The sequence below is a fragment of the Carcharhinus amblyrhynchos genome, chromosome 5, assembly GCF_965287045.1.
Source record: "Carcharhinus amblyrhynchos chromosome 5, sCarAmb.v2.hapA, whole genome shotgun sequence".
Taxonomy (NCBI): Eukaryota; Metazoa; Chordata; class Chondrichthyes; order Carcharhiniformes; family Carcharhinidae; genus Carcharhinus; species Carcharhinus amblyrhynchos.
In genome coordinates this window covers 48,104,822-48,128,202 of record NC_137328.1, presented here as the reverse complement: position 1 = coordinate 48,128,202, position 23,381 = coordinate 48,104,822, and the positions used below count along the sequence as shown (strand labels likewise).

The 23,381-nt window shown below is 43.8% G+C and overlaps 1 protein-coding gene across 1 annotated transcript in view; it reads right to left on the bottom strand.

Moving 5' to 3' along the window:
• Nucleotides 1-21,486, bottom strand: part of chsy3 (chondroitin sulfate synthase 3) — a 234,322-nt gene extending 212,836 nt beyond the window's left edge. The window contains exon 1 of the mRNA XM_080188740.1: nucleotides 19,698-21,486. Coding sequence (XP_080044866.1) covers nucleotides 19,698-20,618 — 921 coding nt within the window. The 5' untranslated portion in view covers nucleotides 20,619-21,486. The remainder of the gene's footprint in view (nucleotides 1-19,697) is intronic.
• Nucleotides 21,487-23,381: the final 1,895 nt, after the last annotated feature.

Genomic DNA, 23,381 nt, shown 5'->3' with positions numbered 1-23,381 from the left:
ACAGGTCATTCTTTGCCAATGCTCATAGCAGCAATTGTCTAGACAATCAAGTTGTGTGGACAGAAAGGTCAAGTGCGTAAATCTTACAGGGCAGCAGAAATAGAAGCTGATAATAAGTGAAATAATATTCTAAGCGTTTCTACCTTCATATCGTGTTATTCAATGCCACTGCCCCCATGGGGGCAAAATTCACTAACCCCAGAACAGAAATCACAATACGCAATGCAGCCAGCACGAAATGCATTATTGAATGGCTGCATGCCTCAGCAGGAAGTTCAAGTTTACGTGAGGCTAGCACAGGTTAAAGCTAGCCTGCACTAATAAAAGATAACTTTAAAGGAAATTCATTCTGGCCGTAGCAGTTCTAGAAATATTTGTGTGAGAACAAGATGAGTGAATTATGATACAATATGAGAGAGAGAGGGAGAGAGAGGGAGCATGCTCCACATCTCTCTGACACTGCACTGGATGAATGGTGGAGAGGCATGTCATCTATCCATTGGCAGTTATTAGGCTCAATAGGCAAACTCTCAAGACAGTAGAGACAGATAGGTGTGCTGGCAAACACTAGGGGTCACGACCTGATGGCCTAGTTGTATTGCTGCTCAGAGTTCAATTATCTTACAGACTGGTCATGATCAGTGATGCATTTTCAAATACCAAATCTGACCAATGGACACAATAGACTCATACCCCCATCATTGGCCTATCAATGCTATCAATCACAACTCATACTTCATATTCTTCAGCTGCACCTTGCTGTCTTCAAGCCTCACACCCACGTTTCACAGCTCGCACTCACAGCCGGCTACTCAACTGTGATGATCGTATCACCCAAACATTACACCACACTCACTGACACATTCTCCCTTTCTCCTTCAGGACACAACAGGAAGCAGCAGAAGCTAATCAGCTGTGTGCACTCAGCCCAATGGAGAAAATGGTCATCATCCGGTAGGCCATAAAAGGAGCCGTAGCCCACAGCACAGCCAAAACCAAAGACGCCAATATACACATTCCTAACTCTCCTTTTCACATCCTACTTGCACCTAACCCCACAATCTTTTCTGGGTTACAGCTGTAAATGGTCTAGGCATAAACCTCTTGCTCTCTTCCAACCCTGAATTCAACACAGCTCCCCACCCTTGAGTTGGTGAAAGGAGGAGAACTCAGGAACTGCCAGCTGACGGTGGAAAAACAAGAAGTCCAAGAGAGGCCGACAAGTAAAAAAGGGCTACAGTGTCACACACCCTCACAAGCAACAGCTCAGTTTTTCAAACTGAATCATAACTTAGAAGATAGGTAGGTGCCAGGCTCATCAGAGGGTGAGGAAAAACACAAGTCCTGCTGCAAAAAAAAATCCAAATACCTTGCTGGAGAAGCCTACAGCAGAAGTCTGAAGGGTATGCAGAAAGACATGTTTGATGCATTGGCTGCAATGTCAGAAAGCCTGTGTGAAATGTCACAGAACATGGATAAAGGCACCACATGGGTTTTACACAGAGTTCAAAGCTTTCCAGTGTAGAAATGGTGGTCAACATCATTAGCACATCTGCAAGCTCTGGCAAGGGAGAATGAGAGTTTCTCTAGTTCTCATGGAATACAGATCCTCAGCGACCTCCCTGTGTAACAGTGGATGAGAAGTATCACTTGCTTCAGCCGGGAAGGAGCCAGCTGCATCATGACTGGTGGCCGCCATCACTGCCATCTTTACCTTACTCTGAGGTTGCTGTTCTGGCTGCAGATGCGCCAATTTTGGTGGCCAGGAGCTTAAAGAAGCCAAGGTATCTAATACACTGTTTATTGCTGAGAGTTAGGTAGTTAAATTGCTTCCTCAACATCCTGAGTGAATATTATCTCCTGCTGGGAGTCCATCTTCACCCCCGACACACATCACCGACCCCCCCTCCCCCCACACACACAACCCTCCCTCTTACGGCCACTCGCCCTTCTTAGAGTGGACTCCACTTATTCCCCAAGACATGCTGCATTCCAAAGGCATTGCATACATGTCTGGGAGCAACTGGTTTGTGCACTATTCTTGAAGTTAGGGCAAAGTACTGCAGCATGTGAAACACCACTCCCTGTGGATGTCTGTAAAACAGCTGGACCCTAGAAATCAAAGCAAGAACCATTAGAAATTCATCATCAACTAAATTTGAAAATAGTTGATGATCGCTTTAAATAGCACTGCTGGGAAGTCCTTTCCTGCTGCTGAATCCATGTTGAGCTGCGTGAGATTTTGAGAATGGGTTAACTGGAGCGCTGAGCTCCAAAGCGGAAAGGTTGGTATGATGATCTGCTTACTCCGTGTACATCTGGCTGATACTCTCACCATGTGTGGTAATGCTCTAAGCACACACAGGTGGGGCAAATGCCATTCTGCAGCCAAAACAGTATTTATGTTGAAAAACTGGGTGCTAAAGTGCTGAAATTTGCGTGTTCTCTTGACCTCAACCACCTCTTAATGTGTTCGCAGTCGGAACACAATGGGCAATATTGCTACCTAATGTCATGACTTGCACCAAATTATACACTTTCCTTTAACAGCACAGTAAAATGTATGTTAATGGGTATATTTCAAGTATCTTTACTGCAACACAACCGCTCGCACATCCAAATGTACATTTCAGCAGGCAGCCTAGGAAATGATGGCCAATGAGCGCTGGCCTGGATTTCACAGTCAGTGAGAGGTGGAAACTGGTCATTTAGCATGCTGACCATGACACTTGTGTTCTTTTTATTTTGTTTTCTTTTAAATCCCCAACACCAATTAAATTCTGACAGTTCAGTCTCCACACTTGTAAAATGCACACTTCGGGGCCAGATAGGTTGATTGGCAATAGTTATCACTCATCACACATTTAAAAATGTAATTACTACCGACTGCATATGTTCTAACATTCTTCTGCCATGTTTCATCGATAATTAGTGGTTAAGTACAGCAATTTAGTGCCATGACATTGATTTTAGTACCAAGTGTATCACTAAGGATTTCTAACAGCGTGTTCTGGAATTCCAAAGTTAAATTTGTATGTGAGGATGCATTCCACTTACTTTATAATAAAAATGAATGTTTATGTCCATCACCAACGCTCTTAACTCAAATGTTGGAGCAGTTTTGTTATTTTTGGATTTCTGTTTCCTAATTAGCAAACAGCAGACATGCAAGTAAATGAATGGACAGAAAATATTTAGAAAAAAGTGACATGCTGAACTTATTAAAAGATTGATGATAAAAGAAAGCAATGCATTTAAAAATGCAGATTTAATGAATGCTAGACTGCATGTTCATGCCTATAGACTCCTGTTAGCAGAGCTATAGCTAGACGTTGTCACATGAGGAGGGGTGAGAAACCCCAGGCAGAGCAATAAGTAAATTACATAAATTATATTCACACATACAATAGAATGCTAATTGGATACTGGAATGTACACCCAGAACAAATTAATACAAAGCAACAGGGATTAAATGTTAACAATGCATTAATCAATAACAGCTTGTACTCAGATTATGAAATAAAACTTTACACCAAGTTAAACAAGAAGATATCCAAAATTTGAGGACCAAAGCTCTCTCAAGGTGCTGGGTTTTAAGGCTCATCTTAGAAGAAGATAAATGGCAAGGCGGCAAAGTTTAGGACCAAGGCAGCTGAAGGCATGGCTTCAGTGGTAAAACAATTAAATTTGGGGGAGCTCAAGACTAGAATTAACAAAGACCAAATATGGGAGATGGTAGGGCCAAAATAGATCACAAAGTAAGGTAGGATAGGGCCAGTGATGAGTGAATGGAAGCAGGTGTGTGTTGAGTCGACGAAGTGTAAAACATGGGAAGCCAGTCAGGAGTGCATTGGAATACGTATGCCCAGAAGTGACAATGGCACGGATTAGGGTTTCAGCAGCAGATGAGACAAAGCAGAGGTGAAGTTTAAGCACAGACATTTAGTTGAGTGGCCAGAAGCTGGTGTTAAATGTGACATCATGTCAGATGAGTCCAATTCAGCTGCAGACAATCACCAGTGTGAGAGGTGGAGTCAGTGGGCCCCATTTTACCATCGTGTTGCACCTGTTTTCGGGTGTGAAAACTTGGCAAAGTCGGATGTGAGGCGATTCGTACCTGTCAGAAAGGATCAAGCAAATCTCCATTCACTGCAGCAGGACGGGAGAATCCCGCTGCCATGAACGACCAGAGAATCCCACCCAACGGTTTCAATCTTCCCTAAATTTAGCTGGCGGCAATTTCTGTTTATCCAATATTGAATGTTGGACAAACAGTCTGTTAATTTAGAGACAGTGAAAGAATTATTAGCATGCACGTGGGGATTACTGTGCTGGTGTTGTGAAGAGACAGCAAGTAGATGAGAAATAAATGAGAAAGGATTGCAATATCATTCACGGTCTTTTATCCAACAATTTCCTCTTTTCCACTGTACATTCCCCAGCACTAGTAATGCAAACATTTTGCCTGAATTACAAGTAACCGCTTGTTTAAACCCCTACACCCAACACCTAACAATGCATGTTCTTTGCTTTCTTAGCTGTATCACTCCTCAGATTTAGCTACCAAATTCCTGGATTCCCATGGACGTCAAAACAATGCTTTTATATTGGACTACACTATTTCAACTCAACTGCTGTGCTGCTTACATTTTAAAGTGACTTTTATCAGTTTACAGCACTCCCCACCCCTTACCCCCCAACTGTTGTTCCTTACTGAGCGCGTGGCTAACCTGATGGCTTTTCAGATCCCTCTCTCCTGTCAGTTCTCCCTTCTTGGGTACTCTGCCTTCCCAAATCACCACCTCAACTCCTCAGCCTCCCTACTATCCTTCTGCCACCACAATCCTGACTCCTTAACTGAGCCTTCTCTGTCCTCTCTTAGCATTCTCCAAAGAGCCCATCAAGCCACTCAACCACTGCCACATGAGCACCAACACCAACTACCCCATCTCCCACTAGAATTCCGGTTCAATGAACCTGCTGGTAGCTAATCTTACCAATCTCCTTCTTGCCCATTTCACCCTCCTCCCCTCTCCCAGTGTTAACGCTGTGGAGTCTGCCATGAGATCATCATCTCCTTCCACAATGTACACCCAATCGTTATCCATGGGCTTGTTGTGAACGACTGCGTCAACTTCAAAACCTTGACGGAAATCTTACAATGGGGTGATGACACCTTCCCCCCCCGAATAATCCTTCCCACCACCATTTTGAAGGGACAGTGTAGCTCTCATTATCAAGTCACAGGGACCATCACTTCCTTTGAACACCTCACCTTGTCCGATCCATCCCACCTCTCATTTAAAATTCTCACTCTCCAATGACCCAAAGTTATCTTAAAAATTTGTTCACTGGGATATCTGCACTGTTTTTCTCCCTCTTGATGCTTTCAACCTCTATTGCAATTCATCACATACTTTTTCTCCAAGTTCACGATCCTTCCATCCTCCCTAAAACTCTCCCTCCATGTAAACCCCCTGCTCCCTCAACCCTAGTCCCACTAACTGACTGACACCCAAATTATCATCCTGGCTCCCATGTTAGCAGGTGTTGTTAGCATTTCTGTCTCCCTTGGTGCTGTCACCATCTCCTTCAAATCTGCCATTATCATCCCCTTTCCTCAAAAAAATCCCTTCATCTCTTTGTCCTTGCAAACTACTGCCCATCCTTAACCCACCTTTCCTCTCCACAGGCCGTTGCCCAAACACATGTCCATCTTTCCCAGAATCCTTCTTAGCAAGTCTCTGCCCTGCCACAGCATGGAAATGCCCTAAACAACATCCCATATGACAAAGATAAAACTATTCCTCCTCATGTTTAACAATCCGTCTGCAGCTTTGAGTTTGAGCCACACGAAAGTGTCCCCCCAAACCCCCGAACCACACCATTCTCCTCCAAAGTGCCCCCCACCCCACTGCCCAATTATTCAACTGGATCTAGACTCCATTTGCCTGGTATCACTGATTCTTTCCAGCCTTAGCTAAACAATCACCTGCAATGGCGTCACCTCCCTTCAGCCATACTCTGAAGTGCTGTTCAGCTTTGATCATCAATCATAAAAAGGCCCTTACAGTACTCTATCTAATGCTGAAACAATACTGATTTTAAGAGTATCAAAAGAATTAGCAGTGTGTAAAGCTTAGTCAAGCGTATAGTGAGCACTCTGTCAAAATATATAAAACAAGAAACAGCAAAGAATAAGTACACCCAGATCATTATTTCAAAATAAGTTAGGAAAGCAGGAACACAAATTAGTTAAAATAAAATTCTTAAATCAGGGCAAATGATAGAACTTTAGTGCAAGAATGATAGATGTGTGGAATAATTTTACAGAAGTAGTCAGAATGATTAAACTTGAGTTGGATCGCTTAAATTGGGGTAGAGATACCAGAGAAGTATGGCAATTTGCTGAAATCCTTTTTTTCCCCAAATTATACGTTTCTGTTCTTATAACAAATAAATGAATCGTTGACCACCTGTTGCATTCACTGTATTGTGGTGAAATGGTAAGTGTGACAGTCAAAAGTAACTCAATTAATAACCAAAGTTCATAAAAACACCATTTTCCTGAATTTGAGAAGTAGGATTTTAAAAAAAGAACTGCATTTAAAGTGATTTTCCTAGTCATTGGGCATTTCAAAATGCTTTACAGCCAATTAAGTACTTTTGAAGTGTAGTCACTGTTGTAATGTAGGAATGTGGGAAACACAGCACATTCTCATAAGTTTTTCCTTGATTTTTACTCAGGGACAGGCATTGGTCAGGACAACAGGGATAACATTCTTGGCCTTCTTTGAAAATGTGCCATGAGTCTTTGACATCCATACTATCTGCAGATGGACCATGGGCCAAAGCAATGACTCAATATGTCAAGGGAAGAAAGCTTTTGCACCAAATGTTCCAAAATGCTGGTGTGCTAAGGGAGTGCGCCTTCTTTGTTCTTACAGTTAAACTTATTGCCCTTCAGAACAATCCCAAGTTGGTTGTCCAAGTTAGGTTGTTCAAGTACTTTGTACATACCCTTCTTAGAGTGTTACACTGTACAGTTTACTTAAAAGAAAACCAGAGAACGTAGTGTCCCTGGGCCTTCTACTGTAAAGAACTGTTTTTCTGATCACCAAAAAGACTCACACCACGGTCATGGGTTAGCCTCCACGGAAATGGAGTCTCCCAAGCACAACGGACGGAAATTTAAAGAGACTTTACTATTCGTCATATAGTTCCAAACTGCCAATCAAGATGATACATACTCTTGAGAAGCCATATAACAAAAGAAGATATTCCAGTGAGCAATAAATGCACTTATTGAGGCACTATAGAGAAAGGCTAAGTTAGTATTTTGTAATTCATCCAAGTAGCCATTGGATAGTGAACACAATAAGCTTTCATAGACAATACTCCTGTCTGCTGTCTGCTCCCTGCTATTTGGCTGACATCTTCTAAATTACCAAAGGCATTTTGAAAGTTAGAAACATAGAGAGCAACATGTTTCAACACTTTAAAAGGATCCAGTTTATTCTATGATCTTACTGAAACAAGACAAAATTTGTACTTTAAAAAAAAATAAGGCATACCGTTCTGTAATTCGGCTCCTAATAGACGGTTTAAGGACACATCACATTTACTCAAGTGATGCTTGAAACAGAACAGACATTGGAACCTATTTTCCACAGGATTGAATTCCAAAACAATGCACAACATCTTGTTTAATAGAACCAAAGAATCCTTGCAGTGCAAAAGGAGGCCATTTGACACATCAAGTCTGCACTGATTCTCTGAAAGTGCATCCTAACCACGCCCATGCCAACCTTCCCTCCCCCAGCCCTAACCCATGTAACCCCACACATTTACCATGGCTAATCCACCTAAGCTGCATATCTTTGGACTGTGGGAGGAAACTGGGGCACCCGGAAGAAATGACAAATGCTCCATGGAGGACTAAAACCTGTGTCCGGTTGGGAGATGGAATGAAACCGCTCAGGGGCAAGTCGTGTAATTGACAAAATTAGGATGGCATCTTAAAATTTTTGGTGACATTTTAAGGCACAAAATCGAGGGAATATCAGCAGCTATTAATTTTCTTCACAAATGTAAATAAACATACAAGTGTATATTTACATGGCTCCCCAAGAGCTCAGTGGACTTTCATCGCTATAATCTTCAATCCCTTTCATAAGTGAACCGGTCAGAATACTATTAAGTACTTTGTAATATCTATTCTCTACTCAGAGAAATATAAATACGAGATGTCTTCAGGCTTGCTGATGTTGCATTCCTGCCTGTGGCCTATATATAAGATAGGCTCCCAAGTAGCCACTGCCAAACAGGGTAGTGGAGGCAGACACACTGGGATCATTTAAGACTTATCTGGATAGTCAGATGAGCAGACTGGGAATGGAGGGATACAGAAGAATGGTCTAGCTGGACCAATGAGCAGCGCAGGCTTGGAGGGCGGAAGGGCCGGTTTCCTGTGTTGTATTGTTCTTTGTTCTGTGTGTGTATTATATAACAGCTTAACACTTTACATACAAGTTTTTTATACTAAAACAGATTAGCTATTTTTATTCCGCGTAAAGGGTGTGAAGACAAACCGCTTTGAAAAAAAAACAAACAACTAGCAAATATGTTTCATTGATGACCCTCATATATTCAGGTATATTCTGAAATATTTTTGCAAAGGTCTTGAACACTTAAGATCAAAGAGATGGTATGATTTTTCCAAACTAACTCATTTCTTCATATCTTTCCTCCACAGGAGGAAATATTCCTTCTAGTCAACCTAAATTTTCACCCTCTGCTGCAAAAGACTTCTGAAAAAAATACCTTAGTAATGTCCCGGTGGAGAAAATTCAGAACCATCCACTGGATCCAAACGTACAATAGTATTAATACCAAGACAACATGCCCTTTTTCAAAGCTATTTCCAAAGCAGCGTATTAAATGTTCTAGAATAGGGCTAAGCAACCTGGGGACCACTCTGGATTCTGAGTGCAGCCCACGAGACATTTTGTTGACTGTTGCCAATGCACAGCATTGTCACGTCCCACAGGTTTGCGAATATAACTGAGGTGATGCGCACATAAAGCAAGTGCATGTGAAGCGAGGTGCATATTGATGCACACAACACTGGCTATGAGAGCTGCGCACTCTGCATACAAACAAGCATAAATATTTCCATTCACCATGTGAAGTTGTTGACAGTTCTATTAGTATTTGAATGATTAAGCATTTTCTATAATTTGTTATGAAATATTCAATGGATATTAAATGTATTCAATCTTATTCAAGGGTCACAGTCAGTGAACAAGCCCATTTTCAATCTTATGGTCCACTGAGATGAAGGAAGGTCACTCATGCGGCCCACTCACTAGTCTAGATTTCAATCGCAGCCTTAGAAAAATGAGAATCGAGAAAGAGAATGATTGCTTTGGATATTGATCAGTAAATCCATTAAGTAACCATGTCTAGCATGCAGCACTGACTCTGGCTGTATTGAATACAAAGCAAAATCTCCAACCTGTTAATTGGGGACAGATTGTCACCATGTTGGGTGTGATATTGCGCTACTTTGCAGCGTGTTTTGTGGTGCTGGAGGCAGCCCGCCAGTGGCAGGATCTTCTGATCCCACTGCTATCAAAGAGATTTCCCGCTGTAAGCACCCCCAGCATTGGCAGGACTGGGAGACCTTGCTAACAGGAATGGCTGGAAAATTCCAGCCATTGTAAAATCAGAGTCCCCTCCCAAGGAGGCTCAAACCTGATCATTACCAGAGGATTTAGAATTAGTATGAACACACACAGACACGCATGCACATGTGCATACATGAATGCACACACACAAAATCAGCACAGCTGAGAACACAAATGTTCGGCGGCGGGGCGGTGGTGGATGGTGGTGTGGTATGTGGAGAGATTGGTTGAATTGCCAGTGTCACGAAAAACTATGGGCACAAATCCGCTCTTCCAGTACATTGCTGATTCAGGGGTAAAGTTACAAAGCAGCAACTGGCCACGCGACACCCAATCCAACTGTGTTTACTGTTGACACTGGGTACTGGACATGTATGCCATTCCCTAGATTAGGTAACTTATTTTAAAAATGTAATGTCTCAATGAAACACCGGACATATTTGAATATTCAGTTAGTTAACTCACAATATGCTAAAACAAAGGCTTTTCGGTTACTTTATATGGGGCAAACCTTCCATGTGGAGCAAGACATTCATTGCTTTGTTCCATTTTTATGCCAAGTAGAGAATTAGTCACATGGTCGCTCTCCACGAAACCCTGTGTTGCTTAAGTTACACCCTCATTCCCGTCTCCTCTGACATCTGACCTTTCTTCTGCGTAGCTGTATGAAATATTTGCAAATCATGATAATCTTCACACGACATTCCCTATCACAATTTTGAAAAAGTTAAAAATGTTATTTACTTTAATCTATATAAACAAATTCAAAATATGCAAGTAACATTTAGATAAGATACTGTTTGGTTGTAACCCAATAATTTAATCCTACTTAGTTAGTTAGTGATTTCATTGCAAGATATACTCAAATAATGTGCCTTTCAATTCTACTTAGCTCACTATATAATTCAAGCACATTAAACTTTCGAAGCTTTGTATGTCGTGTACAACATTACTATTTTGGAAGGACTTCTATCAGCTGGCTCAAAACAAAGGGTTTGAAAAGATGCTGTGTGGACCATTCTTGTAAATATAGCATGATAAAGCATCAAAACCACTCATGATAATGGCTTTTCAAAAAAAAATCGGGTTCTGGAATTTATAACTTTTCTAGGAAAGAGTTAAAGAATCTGGTGAGCTGATGCAATGACAATAATCTCTCCTTCGATGTCAATAAAACAAAGGAGATACTCACCAACTTCAGGAAGCATAGCTGAGGATATGTCCCTGTCTACATCAACGGGGACGAAGCAGAAAAGGTTGAGAGCTTCAGGTTTCTAGGTGTCTGGATCACAGGCAACCAGTCTGTTCCCTCTATGCCAACACTATAGTTAAGGAAGCCCACCAATGTTTCTACTTTCTCAGTAGCGTAAGGAAATTTGGCATATCCACTATGAGTCTCACCAACTTTTACAGATGCAATCGCAGAAAGATTATCATGATTTGCAAATATTTCATACAGTGATGCAGACAAAAGGTCAGATGTCAGAGGAGATGGGAATGACTATGTAACTTAAGCAATACTGGATTTCTTGGAAGTGACTAATTTTCTGCTTGGAATAAAAATGGAACAAAGCAATGAATGTCTTATTCCACATGTAAGATTTACCCAATATAAAGTAACTGAAAAGCCTTTGTTTTAGCATCTTGTATCACAGCTTGGTATGACTTCTGCTCTGTCCAGGACTGTAAGAAGCTACAAAGGGTCGTAAACAAAGCCCAATCCATCAGGCAAACCAGCCTCCCATTCATTGACTCTATCTACACTTCCTACTACCTCAGAAAAGCAGCCAGTATAATCAAGAACCCCATGCACCTCGGACATACTCCCTTCCACTTTCTTTCACTGGGAAGTCACATACCAACCAACTCAAGAACAGCTTCTTCACTACTGTCAGACTTTTGAATGGGCCCACCTTATATTAAGTCGATCTTTCTTTACACCCTAGCTATGACTGTAACACTGCACTCTCTCCTTTCCTTCTCTATGTACGGTATGCTTTGTCTGTATAGCATGCAAGAAACAATACTTTTTGCTGTATATTGATACATATGACAACAATAAATCAAATCATATATCTTTAGTTTCCTTTTCTCCCCCCCACGTCCCTGCCACATAGCCCATTTTCTAATGAAGAAGGCGAACATTTGTTTCTTAGTCTCTACCAGCTCCACTGAGAGATTTGCCAAGAATAACATGGGGTGACTCAGATGTTAAATGTTCGTAAATTATAGATGGGAAATTAGAGGTAAAAACTTTTGACTTATCACTTCATGGCACAAAACAAAATCATGCACTAAATACCTTTGCCGTTTAGTCTAGTCTGAGCAATTATTTCAAAACCAGTGGGACAGAATTTGCTTGACATAACCTATCCCAAAATAAAAGCTGAACTTGCCAATAGCAAATTACGCCACAATCTCCTGAAAAAAAATCATGTTAACACACTCCTGAGTACAAGAGGCAGTGTAAAACAAGTGGAAATAATAGGGGCAGAATAGAGAATTCAACATACATCAGGTTCCTTCACTGAATTCATTTTCATCTTAAGGAGGTTTAATGGTTTCAAAGCTCATCACTTAGGCATATTAAACACAGCACATTTAAGAAAATACAATTCTCAGATTTTCCATTTTTTAAGGAAACAGATTCTGTTGCCATAAGGAATTAAAATATATAGAAAGGAATCTTAAAGGAATCATTTTATGGCCGCTTTAGGCTATTCAGCCCATTACTTCATGGAGAGTCAGCATAAACTTGATTTAACTGTAGATTACATGGATTAGCCTTTGTAAACGTGTGCGGTTATGGAAATAGGGCATAGGTGGTCTTGCATCGAGTTGGTGCAGACTGAATGGGCTGACTAGCCTTTTTGCAGTGTGGCAATTCATTGGTCCTTCTAAAAGTGGGCAGCACGAGGGCTCAGGGGTTAGCACTGCTGCCTCACAACGCCAGGGACACGGGTTCAATTCCAGCCTTGGGTGACTGTCTATGGAGTTTGTGTGTTCTTGCCATGTCTGAATGAATTTAAGTGCTCCAGTTTCTCCCACAGTCCAAAGATGTGGGGGTTAGGTTGATTAGCCATGCAAAAATGCCCCTGAATGTCCCAAGATGTGTAGGGTGGGGGATTAGCAGGATAAATGCATAGAGCTATGGGGACAGGGCTGAGAATGGGCCTGAGTAAAATGCTCAGTCAGAGAATCGGTGCAGACTCGATAGGCTGACTGGCCTCCTCTGCACTGTAGGGATTCCACAATAAACAATCCCATTCCCATAATCCTGAAAATTTATTTCCTTCACATATCCCATCCAATTTTCTTCTGACATCATTGGCCACCTCTGCTTCCAGCATCCATTGGGTTAGGAGCTCCAAGTCATTTCCATCCTCTGTGGAAAACGTTTCAAGACTACAGGCCAAGCGCTGGAAAATAGGATTAGAATAGATGCATGCTCGATGATCAGCACAGACCCAGTGGGCCAAAGGGTTTTTTTCTATGCTGTAAATCTCTGTGACTCATTGCCCCTGCATCTCTTGCCTAAAGTTGTGTTCCCTATTCCTTACACCATCAGCTAATGAAAACGGTTTTCCCTTGCCAATCTTATCCAAAGCTGTCATAATCTACTTTAACTCTATGAAAACTCCCTTCAATCTCCTTTGCTCCAAGGAGAGCAACCACAAGCTTCTCCAACCTAACCATGTAGCTAAAATCCCCCATCTCTGGACTCATTCTGGTAAATCTCTTCTGTACTCTCTCAAACACCCTGACATCCTTCCTAAAGTGTGGCGACCAGAACTGGAAGTAATACACTAGTTGCAACCTAACCAGAGTTTTATAAAGATTCAGCACAGCTGCCCTGCTTTGGCATCACTACCTCTTGCTGTAAAGTCCAAGTTCCCATATGCTTTGCTAAGAACTCACAAATATGTCCTGTCACCTTCAAAGGTCTATGCACATGCCCCTACACGTGCCACTTTCAGCACCCTTCTTAGCCATGATTGCCACATTCCCTTTATCTTTTCATCTATGACACCTTTGTCAATCTTTCCTTCGCCTTCATTTATTGTTGGCTCTCTATACTGCCCCCACAGCAACACGTGACTCCCTCCCCCCAAACCCTCACAACAGTATAAATCTCATCCTATTTTCAATTGTCTTCAGTTCTGACAAAGGGTCATTCAGACATGATGGGTGGAATTTTCCAACTGTGCTTATCCCAAGGCTAGAAAATCCCACCCGAGGTCAACTGACACAGCCCGTGCCCCACCACTACAATTTCCTTGGAGGGCAGGAAGTGGGAATTCCATCCAAACTGTTGGCTCTATTCTCTCTCCCCAACGTCGCTGTCAGAACTGCTGAGATTTTCCAGCATCTTCTACCTTTGTTTCAGATTCCAGCATCTGCAGTAATGTGCTTTTACATCAAGTCTACATTGACTTTCCCTTTTACCAAAATGCATTACCTGATACTTCTCTCTATTAAATACTATCTGCCACTTGTCTGTCCATTCTGCTAGCCTACCTGTGTCTTGTTGCAGTCAATTTGCATCACCCTCACTATTTGCCACTCATTCAAGTTTGGTATTAATTATTACTCTGTATTCAAATATCAGTCATTTCTCCAGCCATTCACTCTGGTGGGATCTTCTGGTCCTACCAGAAAGTGCACCCTCGCTATGGGTTTCCCGGCAGCGTGGGCACAGTCAGTGGCAAGACCGAAAGATCCGGCCACCAGCAAAGAACGTGCCACCTCCCACTGCAAGAAACATGGCCACAGAATCCCCACCTTGGTCTTAGCATTAAGCCTTGGAAAACCAGTGTCTACCTCTCCTCCAATCTGAAAAATAACCAATTCAGATCACCCACTGTTTTCCTAGGACAAAAATGCACAAAGCAGCTCATTGTCACACCAAATACTACAAGGAAATGCCAGGCAAAAGTTTTCATTGAACAGACATGTCCTTGCAATATGTGGAGGAATAACATACCCAATCAATTGACCTGCTTTAACTTGCTGTAGAAATCAATAACACCACAGCACGGAGTCCAATGATTCAATTTCAGGAACCAATATCAAGATAATGCAACTAGAAAGAGAACAAAATCTCTCAGTTAACCCCCTTTGCACTAACTCCCCAAGTCTAACTCAGATGGGACTGATGCAACATATTGCAAAATAAAAATGGTAATGATAAAATATTCCTGCTGCTTTCTTGTAGTGAGAGCCATGGTGATAAAGAGTTTCCACAAGTAATGTCAGTTCAATCCAGGTGAAGTTGGCTAAACAAGTACAGAGCAAAAAAAACCAGAGAATTGCAAACTAGCATTACGCCAAACACAACAATCTCTTAGCCTGGTTTAAAATTCAATTTGCCATGATCCATTCTTAGTCAGGTTGACATTGTGCAATTTAATCAATTACACTGGTTCAAGAAGACTCTTCAAATTGCGTTTGCTTTTAAAAGCTTTTCATATCAAAACACATCTAATTTACTATGTGCCAATGATGTTAGTAACTGGTTCAGTACAAATGATTTTATATCAGGTTACTCGCAGGTGGTGGACTAAATCCTTGATTAAAAATGTTTGTTTTTGAAGATAAACCCATTCAGCTGTATTTTTTTTTATTTTATGGGACGTGAGCTGGGCCAGCATTTATTGTCTGTCCCTAACTGTCCTCCATGTCAAAGAGCATTTGAAAGTCAACCACTTGGCTGTGGATGCGGAGTGACATGTAAGCCAGACCAGGTAAGGAAGCCAGATTTCCTTCCCTAAAGGACATTAGTGAACCAGATAGGATTGTATGACAATTGACAATGGTTTCATGATCTCACTAAACTTTTAATTCCATCATCTGCCATGAACGGATCTGAACCCAGATCTTGCTCTGGGTCTCTGGATTACTAATCACTAGCCATTGCACCAGGTTAGCACTCTTACACGCATCAAGAAACCTATTATAATGGAAAGAAACTAAAAGCTGTTTATGATTTGTTAGGCTACAATTGCACGAGCTCATGGGAGATTTCATTGGAGGTTTGAACTGGTAACCCAATCAAACATTTCCAAGCACATTTTGAACATAATTTCCCAATTTTGCCCAAAGCAGAAACTCTACCCATTGTATTATCCTCCTAACATGTTAATGTCTTGAAAGGCACTGCAAACTAAATTACTTTTAATATTCCCTGGTACGTTACAATTAAAATGTTACTTCAAAGGTATTGTAGCCATTGAAATTGCACCCACATAACTAAGATAACTAACATAGCTTAAATCACTGTAAATAAAGATTGTAGAATATGACAGAAAATTAATTGATACTAATAATTATCTAAGCCATGATACAATGAAACCGTCAAAAATCATTCTGAAGTTATGTCTTTGATCAGATAATTTCTTCACTCATAATCTATACTTGTTGACCCTCAAAGAAAATTCCCATGTTACTACAAAAGGAAGCAGCTAAAGCAAGGGACAATTCAGGGTTCCTCTTTGAATCAAAGCACACAGATATCATTAAGTTTAAATTCACAGGAGTACCAATAAATTGTCAAATTCGTGTCAACTGTAGCAGATGTTACGTGGCTACTCTGAGCCTCAGTAAGCATTTGCAAAGACAGTATGTCAGTAGTACCCCATTAACATGAAATATCACAAAGTACGCATCTTAAAACAAAACCTTTGAACTCAAGAATCAATATTTTACAAGGCACGAGATTTGAAAGTAACCCAGGATACTTATTATCAAGTGATAGCACTTTGCGACTTTTAGCTGCAATCAACATTGATGCCTCATACAACAGTTTTTCCCTCTGTCTTTGGGGGACACTATACCACAGCACCTGAGGGAAGGTTAGCAGGTTATAGAGTGGAGGGATCAGCCCTGCACCCATGGCATTGTGAATGCTTTAATGTGATAATGTACTTACACCTTAAATTTAATATCCCCCCTCTATTAAATCTTGGTCAAAGAGCTTGGGGAATGCAGAACAACATGCCCCTTAAAATTTTAGTTAAGTGGTACTATGCACAAACAAGGAAAAGTACTCATTTTAAAGGCACAACATGATATAGCAACTGCAATATCACGACAATAACAGTGCTATTCAGGCCCTACAGAAACTGCATTGTAAATCTTCCAAACTATGATCTAGCATTCTTAAAATATCTGTATTTACTACATAACCTACACATGTACACGTAGCATTGTGGCAGCTTGGAGAGATTCACAGCCTAAAACCGAACAAAGGTCAAGGATCAAAGCAAAGCTTACGTGAACAAATAGTTGTTTTAAAATTCAAAGCTACAAATTGCAAACATTAAAAATTACACATTTTTGCCTTTCGATTAAGGCCCCCCCGCAACACTCCCTCACCATCTTGACAAGGCAGAGAGGATAGAAGTGTTTAGAGTTTTGATAGGTTTGGAAAACTCAGATCAAAGCAGGATTTCCTGCTGTGTACAGACTTTAGCAGAAGAAATCATGTTTATAATTATATCAAAAAAGGGGGAGCTTTATTTACCTAAAAAGAAATCGAAAGGCACAACTGCGCGAGAGTGGAATAAGAACCCTCAAGCATTTCAAGAAACTAGACAGACTCTCATCCACAAATGGGTCACAGACTCATTAGGAATGCACTGGGGGAATCCTCTGAATGGGTGAGCCAGATGAACCTTAAAGTCTTCCTGTCTGAAACTGTTATGATGTAACTACTTCACATACAAATTTCTCCCTGTCAGTGCCGTTGTGAACCCGACATTAATCTTCTAACACAAAACTGCCCACTGAATAATAAATCAAAGCCCTGCAAGATCTCTTTTAAGTTCAAGCCTCTCACTGATTTTCTTAGCTAAAAGTCCCTAAATACAGCTTTAAATCTATACTTCAAAATCATTTTTAACTGTTATCAAAGACAGAGATTAATTAGGGAGTTTGCTTTAACCTGTATAGCTTCCCTGCTTGGATATTTTTTCAACCCAACCATCAAAAACAAAATCTTAAAGATGTGAATTTATGAAAACTGTCAGGTTTTTGTTTGCAACTTCTGCTTTATCAGCAAGTTTCCCCCTGAAATTCTAAATTAATATTTATATACACAGCAGGTTTTATATTCATCAATAGTGAAGTAAAGTGATGAACTCGCAAATTCTGGGGACTTATCACAAATCTTTACTTATTCTAAAGCATTTATGAAAGTCAAACTCTCCAGAATGAGGGGGTTTGAATGGCATTTATTTCCGCATCTTACAGATCAATAATCTGAAAGTGATCAGGAAACCACATGTTAGAAAGGGTATCATTAACGTTGAAAGAAAGACAAAACACTAAAAATATACAGCCAAGAGAATGAGCTAACTTCAACAGAACAGCACGGAAACAGCAAGCTAACTGTTTGGACCTGTTGAGATGATGAAAATTATTTTGCGTTCATATGTAGCTCAACCTCAAGATAATTACAGGTAAGCATGGCCTTTCTGACCTTACCTTACTTGCATGAATTTTATTATAAGCTACCTATCTCCCCATCAGATCGAAGTTAATTAAGAGACAGACAAAACGTCAAAGATGTGCCACTATGGCAAAATAACTTTCTCTTAAATTCAATTTCATCACTCCTTAAGGCCCCACCACCCCTACAACTCAACTCCAATCCATACAACAAAAATCCCACCCTTAATTTTGAGAGTCACAATTTGGTCATAATGAGGACAAGAGGATTGATAAGTTTGAAACATGTCTCAGAAATGATGCGGTACTTCTCAAAAGTGCTAAGGGTAGTGATTTCTGGTTAGCAGACTGGAGCTATCCTTTCCCCCAAATCACAACCCCCTCCTCCCTACCCCACACCCAGCACAGATAGGAGAGGGTCAAATAGGGAAGGGTGTGCAAGTAGAGGGATAAGCTCAAAGGAGTATTTAGGAGCCAGGGGCTTTAGGAGGGAAACGAGTTGAAGAGGCTGGGAGGAAGGGGGGCTGAATGAGGCGGGGGGGGGTGGAGAAGGCGAGGGCAGTGGACGGTGGAGGGTGGAGAAGGCGTGGAGGGTGGAGGGTGGAAGGGGGCCGTGTTGGGGAGGAGAGGGGACCGTGTGGGGAAGGGGGAGAGGCGGCTGTGTTAGAGGGGGCAAAGAGGCTGGGGAAGGAGTTGTGGGGGTGGGGGCCAGGGCAGACAAGGTGGGGCAAGGGCAGGGCGAGGGTGTGGCAAACGGGCGAGGGCAGGCAAGGGGGCGAGTTACAATAGCATCAATTAAGGGGAAACTAGATGAATACATGAATAGGATAGGAATAGAAGTGTAGACGGTTTTAGTTTCAGCAGGCATCATGATCTGTGCAGGTTTGGAGGAGGGGGTGTACGATGAAGGGGTGAGTGTGTATGCGGGAGGGGACAGTGGGAGAGGGGGCGGGTGAGTGTAAGATGATAGGGTTTGTGAGGGAGGGTGAATGGGAGTGTAAGAGAATGATGTCAGTGTAGAGGGGGGCGTGGGAGGGGGGGTATTGGCGGGTGTAGAGGGGGACGTGGGAGGGGGGGTATGGGCGGGTGTAGAGGGGGGCGTGGGAGGGGGGGTATGGGCGGGTGTAGAGGGGGGCGTGGGAGGGGGGGTATGGGCGGGTGTAGAGGGGGGCGTGGGAGGGGGGGTATGGGCGGGTGTAGAGGGGGGCGTGGGAGGGGGGGTATGGGCGGGTGTAGAGGGGGGCGTGGGAGGGGGGGTATGGGCGGGTGGGGAGGGGGGCGTGGGAGGGGGGGTATGGGCGGGTGTAGAGGGGGGCGTGGGAGGGGGGTATGGGCGGGTGGGGAGGGGGCGTGGGAGGGGGGTATGGGCGGGTGTAGAGGGGGGCGTGGGAGGGGGGGGTATGGGCGGGTGTAGAGGGGGGCGTGGGAGGGGGGGGTATGGGCGGGTGTAGAGGGGGGCGTGGGAGGGGGGTATGGGCGGGTGTAGAGGGGGGCGTGGGAGGGGGGTATGGGCGGGTGGGGAGGGGGCGTGGGAGGGGTCCCCACCCACCCCTCACTCACCTCATAGGACCAGACACACTGGGTGCTGGCGAACCTCCGCACGCAGCGGCCGATCTCCACGTCCTCGTGTGTGGTGTACATCTCCCGCAGGCACTCGCCAATGTGCGGCACCATCCGGCGCAGCACCTCCCGGCTGAAGATCATGCCGGGGCCCCCCATGCAGAAGTTCTCGCCGGGCTCGAGGGCCAGCTTGCCCAGCTCCTCGGTGGTGCCCAGGCCGGTCTGGCCCAGGTAGAGGGGCTGGCTGCTGTTCAGGGACCTCAGCAGCTCCTCCAGCCGCTCGCCTTTGATGTAGACATCATCGTCCGCCCGCATGAACCACTCGAAGCGCTCCAGGTACAGGTCGTGCATGTACTTGAGCATCATGAAGGACTTCTTCTGGGGAGGGTAAGAGTCATCCACCCCGGGCAGGGAGACCAGGGGGATGGGGATAGGGGTGAGGATGTCCTGGGAGCCCTGGCTGGAGAAGAACTCCACTTTGCCCGGGATGGAGGAAGCCCAGGTCCTGTAGGCAGCCACCGCCCGCGAGTCCAGGTACTTCTTGGCCGTCATCACCCCAACATAGAGGAAATGCTTGTTGCTGCTGCTGGCACGGTGGCCATTGCCCCCCCTGGCAGCTTCCTCACCTTCCTCCTCCTCATCCTCCTCCTCCTCCTGGCTCTGCTCTTCCTTTGGCAGCTTGCTGTAGAGCAGATGGTCTTTGTGCCAGCCCAGGCTCCTGGAGCTGCTGCTGCTGCTGCCGCCGCCGACCGCCCGTCCAATTCCGGCTCTGTTCAGCAACGAGGAGCAGATGTTGAAGATCTTTTTGTTCTTGCCATTGATTTCCACCACCCTGGGGACGATGAGCCACGAAGCGGCGGTGAAGCCCAGCACCAGCCCCAGCACCACACTCAGCCAGGGTCTGCGAGCCCTCCCGGCCATGGTCAGCCCTCCCCCCAGGCAGGAGGAGGGGAGAGTGGTGGGGAGGGGGGGGGGGGAATCCCACCTGTCTACCCACTCACCGACCCCTCCAAAACACACAGCCCCGGGCTCCAGACAAACCTACCCCACCATCGCAAACTGCCCTTTGTTCAAACAGTCATTCAAAAAACCAACTTGGAATTAAAAGAGGAGAAAATCATATTTCTCTGCTCCTTTTCCCCCCCCTCTCTCCAGCACCAAAGTCTCTCTCTGTGCTCCTCTCCGACCAGTTAAGTGTCACCAACTGCAACTCTGGCTCCTTTTCTTGCAAGTTGTCACACAACCTCTTAAGGAAGTTGCTGCAGGCGATCCCCTTTTTCCGTTCTTTGGGAAGATTCTCGCATTTTGGTTCGGGGTTTTTTTTTCCCTCTCTCTCTCTCTCTTTCTCGCTGGGTTCTTTTTCTGTGCAATGTTCTTTTTTTAATAATTAAAAAATACCCAAAAAACAAACAAGAACACACACAAAAAAAGTTGTGGGTGATAAGGAAGAAGAAAGGAAGCGTTGTCAGGGCTGGCTGCCTCTCAGTGCCGGAGTGGTGGAGGAGCAGCAGCACATTTGCAGCCTGGCTGGCACTCCCACTCTCTGCTCTCCTCCTCCTCCTCCTCCTCTTCTCCACTCTCCCCGCTTCGCCATCTTGTTTACATTTGACGTCAGGGTAAATAACTTTTTTCTCCCTCTCCCTTCCTTTTCCTCTCTCTCTCTCTCTCTTCTGCCCTCTTTATTTTCCGCTCCTCCGCTGTTTGGAGCCTCGGCTTCCCTTCATTAATATTAATGCCGCACTCCCGGACCAGAGAGCGCCAGCGGGCCGCCCGTAAAGAGGAAGGGGAGCTTTCAAGTCTGCAGACTGACAGCGCCGCTGTCCATACAGCGAGCAGCGGCGGGCAAAGCCAGTGCAAAGTCTCCGGCCTGCCTCTTGCCTCCTCCAAGCAGCCCAATCAAAGGAGCTGGAGGGCCGGGACATCCGCCCCTAGGAGCCGGGGCCGGGGGGGGGGGGGGTAGAACCCACAGCCTCGGCGCTGGAGGAGGTGGAGCTCCGGCAGACTTTCTCATTGACACTGATCACTGCCGTCTGCTTTGAGAGACAAGGCGGAAAGCCGCTCCAAGCGAGCCAAGCCGCTTCTCCCCAGCATCCAGCTCTCAGCCCCTTCCCCATTCATTCCCACTCCCTCGAACAGCGCAAAGGCGGCAGGTCGCCTTCAGCGCGGTTATTGCTCAGATGCTTCTAAAGTTAAAGTGCGTTCTCTCAAAAGAAAAAAGGACTCCGCACCATGTGGGGGGGGGGGGGGGGGTATGATTAATGATTCCCACGATTGCAGGAAGAAATAGGCAACCTTAAACAAAGTGCGATGTAAGGGAAAGGGAGAAAAGCTACACCGAGCTCCCAGAATAAAGACTGTATTGGGGTTGGAAGCTTAGGGATGCTACGTTTTGTCAGAACCTCCAATTTTACTTTGTACTCAATGTAAGATTGATCGGTAATAATGTTGAATTTTAGGGCAAGTATTTGACTCGCAATATTTTCAATAAAAGTAGTCACTAGGTACGGACAAATTATGGTCAATAAAGTGCAAACTCGAAATTAAATATCTGTTTCCCTTGTATATTTCGCGATGTTTGCTTTCTCATCGGCACCGAATAGAGAAACGACCTACCCTAGCTCACCAGGAATACAGACTTATAACACAAGTACCAAATAAATTCAAATTGCGTCAATTCATTTTGGCCTTAATCCTGCAAAGTGGTTTCATTGAAGATGAAAATGGTACAGGATTGAAACCACACATTTAATTTCCATGAATCTACCAAACTCCAAACAATCTTTAAAGTAAAAACAAATGGTGTTCCTTCTTCAATCACCTTTGACCTACCAGAGATAAATGACAGGCATATGCTTCAATCAGACCAGAAATGTAATTCATTCAACTGGAATAGCTATATATTGCTTTTAATTCATTCATGGGATGTGGGTATTGTTAGCTAGTCAAGCATTTATTGCCTATCCCTAAATGCCCTTGAGAAGGTAGTGAGCTGCTTTCTTGAACAGCTGCAGCCCATGTGTTGTAAGAACACTCACTGTGCGGTTGGAAAGGATGTTCCAGAACTTTGACCCAGCAGCAGCGAAGGAACAGCAAAATAACTCCCAGTCAGGATAGTGTATGATCTGGAGGAAAGCTTGCAGGTGATGGTATTCTTATACATCTGCTGCCCTTGTCCTGGGTGTTAGAGGTTACAGGTTTGGAAGGTACTTTCAAAGAAACCTTGTTGAGTCGCTACATTGCATCTTGTAGAAGGTATACACTGCTGCCATTGTGTCAGTGGTGGAGGGAGTGAATGTTTAAGGTGGTAGATGGAGCATCAAACAAACAGACATAAATATCACGTCTGTGTATACAGATTGAATATCCTTAACCCAAAACCCTTGGGACCGTCTATAGAACCATAGAAAATTACAGCTCAGAAACAGACCTTTTGGCCCTTCTTGTCTGTGCCGAACCATTTTTTGCCTAATCCCACTAACCTGCACTTGGACCATATTCCTCCACACTCATCCATGAACCTGTCCAAGTTTTTCTTAAATGTTAAAAGTGACCCCGCATTTACCACTTTATCCGGCAGATCATTCCACACTCCACCACTCTCTGCGTGAAGAAGCCCCCCCTAATATTCCCTTTAAGCTTTTCTCCTTTCACCCTTAACCCACGCCCTCTGGTATATTTCTCCCC